This window comes from Octopus bimaculoides, chromosome 13 (assembly GCF_001194135.2).
Source record: "Octopus bimaculoides isolate UCB-OBI-ISO-001 chromosome 13, ASM119413v2, whole genome shotgun sequence".
In the NCBI taxonomy this organism is placed as follows: Eukaryota; Metazoa; Mollusca; class Cephalopoda; order Octopoda; family Octopodidae; genus Octopus; species Octopus bimaculoides.
This window is the reverse complement of record NC_068993.1, coordinates 45,571,464-45,580,008: the sequence shown is the minus strand read 5'-3', so window position 1 is coordinate 45,580,008 and position 8,545 is coordinate 45,571,464. Positions and strand designations below refer to the sequence as shown.

General features: G+C 38.3%; 1 protein-coding gene across 1 annotated transcript in view; it reads right to left on the bottom strand.

The window, feature by feature from the left end:
• The window catches only part of LOC106869702 (uncharacterized), an 875,881-nt gene extending 872,006 nt beyond the window's left edge, over positions 1 to 3,875 (bottom strand). The window contains exon 1 of the mRNA XM_052972461.1: positions 1,918 to 3,875. Within this exon, the coding sequence (XP_052828421.1) occupies positions 1,918 to 3,306 (1,389 nt within the window). The 5' untranslated portion in view covers positions 3,307 to 3,875. The remainder of the gene's footprint in view (positions 1 to 1,917) is intronic.
• Positions 3,876 to 8,545: the final 4,670 nt, after the last annotated feature.

The window sequence follows — 8,545 nt, the reverse complement described above, 5'->3', positions numbered from 1 at the left end:
ATATATATATATATATATATATATATATATATGCATATGCATATGTTTGTGCGTGTGTGTGTGCGCGCGTGCGTGTTTTGTATGACGAGCTTCCAAACAGTTTCTGTATACCAAATTCATCCACATTGGTCGGCCCAGCGCTATAATAAAATGCACTTGAGCAGGGTTCCACGCAGTAGGATAGAACCCGATGCCACGTGGTTTCAAAGAAAACTTCGTAACTACACATCCATTATTGTACTATATCAGGCCTGCTACACTATGATGCTATATAGTTACTATGATATAAAAAAATGGTACAGCAGCATGTTATGTATTGACGACGAAATAAAGGGGAGGCACAGCACCAAGTTACATGTATTAACTGATACAGTACTAGTATACGTATTAAATACGGTACAATAGAAAATGTTACAGAACTACGTTGTATATCTAATCAAGTATTACAACATGAAGTAAGGCAAATAGTGATTAATGTTTATTTCTAATATACTTAAGTTAGTGTATATAATGTTCAGAGGATGGAAAACAAACAATAGATAATTATATAATGAAGCAATAACACAGTATTAATAAGTAACAAGGGAATCAAGTGCAAGCTTATTCCCGTCTTATTACGACGTCATCAGTATCACGCAGATATCGGCATATTTCTTGAAGTAGTTACGAGAGAATATCTAACTGCGGTGTAATGTTTATACCAGTTTATTAAGAATATCTAACTGCGGTGTAATGTTTATACCAGTTTATTAAGAATATCTAACTGCGGTGTAATGTTTATACCAGTTTATTAAGAATATTCTATGAAATGAATTACGCAATTGAGGAGAAAAATTACTCAGAGACGTCATCCTTATGAAAAATACCAGATTTGCTTTAACACATCAGATATGATGAGGAGTAAGAAGATATGAATCTGAGGATAGTCGAAATGAATATACGTTGAGCAAGAAATGAAAAGAAAATATTAATGTTTGAATAATACTGTTGTGAATATTTCACGTAGGGGATGCAACTCCAGTTAGTTTCCAGTCTTATGATGACCACATTCAGAGAGTACTAAAACTTTGCTGAAGTAATAGTAAAATCACGAAATAATTATAATTATTGTAATTAGTTTCGATTCTCTACATACAGTCACATTTTCACAAACTTCCAGTGGTGCCGGTATATACACATAGATAGATAGATAGATAGATAGATAGATAGATAGATAGATAGATAGATAGATAGATAGATAGATAGATAGATACACAACTATTCTCTCTTTATGTATATACACGCACACACACACACACATATATATATATACACACACACATATATATATATATATATACACACACACACATACACACAGACACACTCACACAAAATCTCACAAACTCACACGCACTCACACACACACATACACACACACATATGTATATATATATAGCGAGATAGAGAGATAAATACACTCACACATATGCATATGTATGCACCTATATGCATACAACTGCAAACATGCATACGCACGTAAACATACACATATACATATATGTACACATATATGTATATGTACATACATGTATATGTACATGTATGTACACATATATGTACACATACACATACACATATACATACCCATATATAAGCACACACTCCAATAACGGCCATACTTTTCAATCAACAGGATGGTGAATAGCCTACCCACCCACCCCCAACATCACATTCGCGTAATCTTGTATCAGCGCTATAATTCTTTAGCACCACTTCCTTCAGGTAGTAGTAGTAGTAGTAGTAGTAGTAGTAGTAGTAGTAGTAGTAGTAGTAGTAGTAGTAGTAGTAGTAGTGGTAGTAGTAGTAGTAGGAGGAGGAGGAGGTGTGAAAATCAGCAGCAGTAAAGTGGCGAAGTACTAAAATATGTTTACTTACCGAACTTTCGTTGAACACCAAATCGAGCTTATATCCAGGGATAATGTTTTTCTCGTTGATATGTTTAATTGCCAAACGAGCTGCGTGTAATTCCGACCTTCCGTAAGAATGTAATTCCGTAGATTCGAATAAGCCTCCAATATACAGTGTAGTTCGTAAATCCGTATTGCCTTTGTCTTCTTCGTTTTCTTCTTCATTTTCTAAAATTTCATTTTGTATTTTGGCCCGATATATATCATCGGCGCTGCATTCGCTCCCTCCTCTCAACAAATATTGCCGTGGAGTTTCATCGGACATTTCCTGGGACATTTCGTCGAGCATTTCGTTGGAACTTTCATAAGGTTTTGCTTGCGGCCCTTCATCGGAAAATTCATGAGGACTTCCGTCGGATCTTTTCTTGGAAATATTGAGGGACCTTTCGCTCTTTTCCTGCGATGCCGGATCTTTTGGGGAACCCCGAAGAACGACAGCCTTGTTTCCATCATTTTCACTGATTGCCTCTTCCGTAATTAAAGGAGTAGGCACGAATGGAACGGCATCACTCGTTCGCCTTCCATCGCCCTCAACACTTCGATTAGCCCTGTTGAGAATAATATCGTCACCATGTTTCATACCACCACTGCTGTCAACCCGACCACTATCCGAAGTTTGATTGCTAAACTTATTCTGATACACGTGGCCTTTGTTGTTTTCATTAGAACTTATTCTACTGCTGTTATTATAGTTGTTACTATTGATATGGCTTTTGTTGTTGTTGTTATCATTGTTATGGAAGTTTTTGTAAATTGTGTATGCGTGTTTATGCTTGCTGTTCTTATCAATATTGTTGTTATTGTTGTTGTTATTGTTACTATTATAGTTCACGGTGGCTATAATCTCGCCCATTTTTGGTACTGAAGCAACGTTCTCACTCATAAGTTTTCGATGAGACGGTAGTAGACGAACAAGGTTGTACTGAGCATCAGCTATTACGTGACGGCGATCGCGGTTCGAATTCAAACTAAGCAAATGCGGAGTAGTGGGTGTAATTCGTCCTCTAAATACTGCAGGTTTGCTCGAACTTAAGCTGAAGTTTGGGACCGAATTCGAGCTAGAGCCTAGATCCGATTTTAGTTTGGGTCTAAGGTTCGAGTTGATATAGGGTTTAGGTGTAAGATTCGGGCTGGTTGAAAATAAATTCCCTTTCAACATGGATGTAACATTGATCCACTGGGATTTAGTCTTGTATACCACCTGGGTAATGTCTTTTACTGCTGGGTGGAAAGATGCACCGTAGAATCCCAGACACGGTCGAATTAACAATAATATTAAAACACGAAATAAATTGAATGAAAACCACGGCGAGAGAAGCCGTGGTGTAATCCCGGTGTTGGAGTTCGAGTTATTCATCAGGATATCTTCAATGGTAACTTGTAACTGACCACAACAACAACAATAACACCAACAACGACGACGACGACGACGAAGATAACGAAAAAGAAGGAGCAAAGACTAGCACACATTTATAGAGCTATCAGTGGAGTCGGCAGTGGAGAGTCGGAAGAGGAGAGGATAAAAAGAAGAGCAGAACGAGGAGGAGGAGGAGGGGGAGGGGGGAAAGAAGAAGAAGAAGAAGAAGAAGAAGAAGAAGAAGAAGAAGAAGAAGAAATGGAGTAAGAGGTAGACGGAAGGAAGACACAAGAGGTGTAAGATTAATAAATGAGTAACGAGAATGAGAGAGAAAGAGATAGAAAAAACAAGATTAAGAAGCGACGGAGATTGTGGGACGGAGAGAATGAGTGAGCGATGGAGACAGAGAGAGAGACAGAGAGAGAGAGAGAGACAGAGAGAGAGAGAAAGAAAGTAAGAAAGAAAACGTGCTGAATAGACAGAGGCGGAGAGAGAGTGTTTATGTATGAGTTTGGTTGCCTTTGTTTTATAATTCCATAAAAGAAAACAAAAAGTGTGCACATATGTACGTGAGGATAAATAAATATATGTATATGTGTGTATATGTATATATATATATATATATATATATATATATATATATATATATATATTCTTATGATTCTGTGAAAGCGTCTGTCGCTTTTGTTTTCGGCATCAAGGAAGAAGAAAAAAAAAAGAACAGAAAAGAAAAGAAGAATACTACAAAAGCGATAACAACTACAGCAAAAACAAACGAATGTATTCCACCCTGACGCGAGATTCGGTGTATCTGCAAGTGGCCTGTGCCAAGCTGTTAAAGGCACTGCTGTAGAATATGGTAACAGATACGAAGTTGCGTGGCATTCGCTTCAACAGCACATTCCATTATAACAGATTCACTGCTAAGGCCATTTTGCACACACAGACACACGTAAATGCACACACGCACTCACGCATACACGCACTCACGCACACATATAACTAGAAATAATCAAACATGCGCACGCACACACGCAGACACTTGCACACACACATACAAACAATTGCATGCGTTATATGAATACATGATGCATATATGCTGCAGAAATTCATAGATGTAGAGTTGATCAAAAGCATGTTTCTTTTTTTTCTTTTTTTTTTTTTGTCGCTTCCTTATTTATATACATGTACGTTGATGGAGTATATATCGCACGTAGTCTATAAATTTCCATGCCTGGAAGAAATATCAAACAGACACACACAAGCACACACACAAGCCCACACACAGACACACACACACACACACACACACACACATACAAACAAACATCTGTATGTGTGTGAATCAACTCGCAGGCACATGTGTGTGCGTTTTATGCGTGTGTGTTCGTGTGCGTTTGCGTGTGTATATATGTATGTATATAAGGTTACGTTGTTATTCGATTTGATTTTGAATACTTTATATTACTGGTATATATTTTATCATCATCATCATCGTCACCATCATCATCTTCATCGTCATCATCATCATCATCATCATCATTATCATCAACATCATTAGCCCCCGTAGTCGTCACCAACCTAGTGCAAGGTTTCTTCTTCTTCTAATCCTTCTTCTTCTTCTTCTTCTTCTTCTTCTTCTTCTTCTTCTTCTTCTTCTTCTTCTCCACCTTTTCCTTCTTTACTTCTACTTCTTACAGACCACCTTTTTATTGCTGTCATTTTTTCTTCCTTTTTTTTTTACTGTTTCACACACACATATACACATATGTGTCTGTTGGGTATGTATACACATATCACGGTGGTGCACCAGCATGACCGCAGCCACTTGGCTGAAACACATAAATAAATAAATACACTCACGTATATCCTTTCATACACATATCTACAAGTATTTATGTATGCATTTATAGATTTGAGGATGCAAAAAGAAAATAGAAGTCAAAAACTCAATATATGTATAAGTGTTTTTCTTTATTATTAATAATCTAGAATTTTCACAGTGACTTGAGGTCCGAGAGTTTCGTGTTTTGCCAAGTCGGCCCTTGAATCACTTTGTAACTTATGCTGTTTAAAAATAAAATCGCGCGCGCGCCTGTGCATGTATGTGTGTGTGTATTTATATATATATATATACATATATGTATGTATATACGTATGTACGTATGTATATATATTTATGTATGTATGTAGTATGCATGTATGGATGGATGGATGGATGGATGGATGTATTATGCCTTTTATCATTTCAGGTCGATAAAAATAAAGCACAACTAAGTATAAGGATCGATAGAATTACTATGCCCCTCCCCTCAAAATTGCTATCTTTGAGCCAAAATTTGAAACAATTCTTGTTTATTTGTTTGTGTATGTATGTGTGTGTGTGTGTGTGTGTGTTCGCGTGAGACCAGTCAATGTTTGTTATTTTCAATCTTTGTATGAGCGTGTGTGTGTGTGTGTGTGTGTGTGTGTGTGTGCGTCTCTGTTTATGTATGCGAGTTTATATATGCGTATGTGTACGTATATGTGTATTTGTGATCTCTTCGGATCGTCTCCTGCAGCCTTCAGCTTCAACACGTCGCACACGAACAGCAATCTTTCCAAACAAATTCTAGCGCACAAATGCACGGACACACAAGTACATCACACACAGACCACACTCACATGCACACCTATATACTCACTCAGACACATACCAATGCATACACACACACACACATACACACACACACACATACACACACATACATACATACACAGAGGAATGTCAACAAAGAATCAGACTCTTACGCTTAAACGTGTGTGACGCATATATACACAGATGTATATAAATAGACGTGCTGCCACACACAGACACACCTGCTAACAAATCATAACCAAATACAGATGTATACATATGCAGACACCAGACCAAAACAGACATTCATGCACGCATGTAGGCATATATAGAAGCACGTACATACAGAGTCACAGGCACACACACACACGCAGACGCACACATACACACACACACACACACACACACACACACACTCACATACACCATACACCCGTATTCACAAATAATGAAATTCTATCATCATCATCATCATCATCATCATCATCATCATCATCATCATCATCACCACTGACATCGCCATTATAGTCATCATCATAATCGTCATCGTCATCGACATCATCGTCACCATCATCATCATCTTCATCATCGACGTCGTCGTCGTCGTAGTTACTATTATCAACGTAATTACGGTCACCAACACCACCAGCATCACGATCAGCAAAGCTATCATCACCATCATCATCGCCATCATCGTCATCATCATCATCATTATCCTCATTGCCGTATTCATCGTCGGTGCCACTATCACCATCATCACTATCATTATCATCGTCATCTTCATTACCGTCACCAAGTCTATCATCATCATCATCATCGTCATTCACAGCCCCCCCCACCTTCACGCTGCCTCCACCATCATCCCCATTCCCCCGCCGCCAACACCACCACAGTGTTACAATTGCTATCTAACTTCAAAATTATTTTTCTTACCATATTGTTACTTTCGCCAGGAAGTCTTATTGAAAATATATGACACAGCAATATTTTTTAATTTTCATTTTTTTTCATTTCGTTTCATAGTAGAATGGTTCTAGCATTTAGGAATGCATTTAGCGGTCTTTCTCCCGGCTCTTTGCGTTCTGAGTTCAAATCTCGCCGGAGCCAACACTGCCTTTTATCATTTCAGGTCGATAAAAATAAAGAACAACTAAGTACAAGGGTCGATGGAATTGCCATGCCCCTCCCCTCAAACTGCTATCTTTGAGCCAAAATTTGAAACAATTTTTTTTTTTTTTTCTTTCTTTCGTTAGTGCACTAGGCGTAGCACAAGAAATGATTAGTGGCATTTGTCTAAGTACTTTACGTTCCGAGTTCAAATCCTGGCGAGGACATTTCCTTATAACTTCTCCTGTCGATAAAATGATGAATCAATCAAATACAAATGCTGATGCACTCAACTGATGCTCTCCTCCTAAAATTGTGCCAAATTGTGCCTGGTTCCCAAATTTGTCTGAAACTTTAGTTCGTCGCACAAAATGTCTTAGCAGTATTTTGGCCATTTCTTCGTTATGGGTTCACCTTCCGCAAAGTTCGACTTTACGTTTCCTCTTTCTTGGTTGATAAAATAAACACTAATTGAGCACTGAGATTGATGTAATGGATGAGCACCCTCTCGAACACTAAAGGTCTTGTACCTATATTGGTTTCAGGTTTTGGCACTAAGGTAGCAATTATGAGGGAGGAGTAAGTCGATTACATCGAACCCAGTACCCAACTGGTGCTTATTTTATCGACTCCCAGAAGGATGAAAGGCCAAGTCGATCCCGGTGCAATTTGAACTCAGAAAGTAAAGACGGACGAAACACCGCTAAACATTTTACCCGGCGTGCTAGTGATTCTTTTCTACTCTAGGCACAAGCCCCGAAATTTTGGGGGAGGGGGCCAATCGATTGGTACTTAATTTGTCGACCCCCAAAGGATGAAAGACAAAGTTGACCTTGGCGCATTTTGAACTCAGAACGTAAAGACAGGCGAAATACCGCTAAGCATGTTACCCGGCGTGCTAGCGATTCTGCCAGCTCACCAACTTAATATTAGTATAAGTATTAGCATTAGAACGTATATTCAGACCGTTCGACTGACAGAGTCATTACCGCGTCCACCCAAATGTATTACGGTATATCCTCCTGCTGTCTATGTTGACGGTTCAAATCCCGCTGATGTTTCTCGCCCATCCAGCATTGACGAAATAAAGTGCGAAGTACTGGATCAATGACATCGATTAACCCACTACCCTCTTAATTATTGGCCTAACGCCAAAATTAGAAAATCATTATTGTCAATGTTGTTGCTGGTGTTGTATAGGAAGAAGAGGAAGAGTAGAGCAGGAGTTATGTACTGTTGTTCTAATATATAAATCTTTATGATTTATATCCTAGTGAAATGTTATTACGTTTCTTCTACTTGTGATTGCTTCTCTTCTTGTTGTTGTTGTTACTGTTGATGACGTTGCTTTTGTTGTAGTAGCGTTTTTTTTTTTCTTATTCTTGTCATTTTTGTTGCTGACGTTCATGATGTCATTGGTGTCGCTGTGGTCTCTATTGGTGCAGATGCGAGATGATTTTAAATGTTACATCTTATAGTAACAGAAACGCCATTTCCTTTCTCACTCACACACAC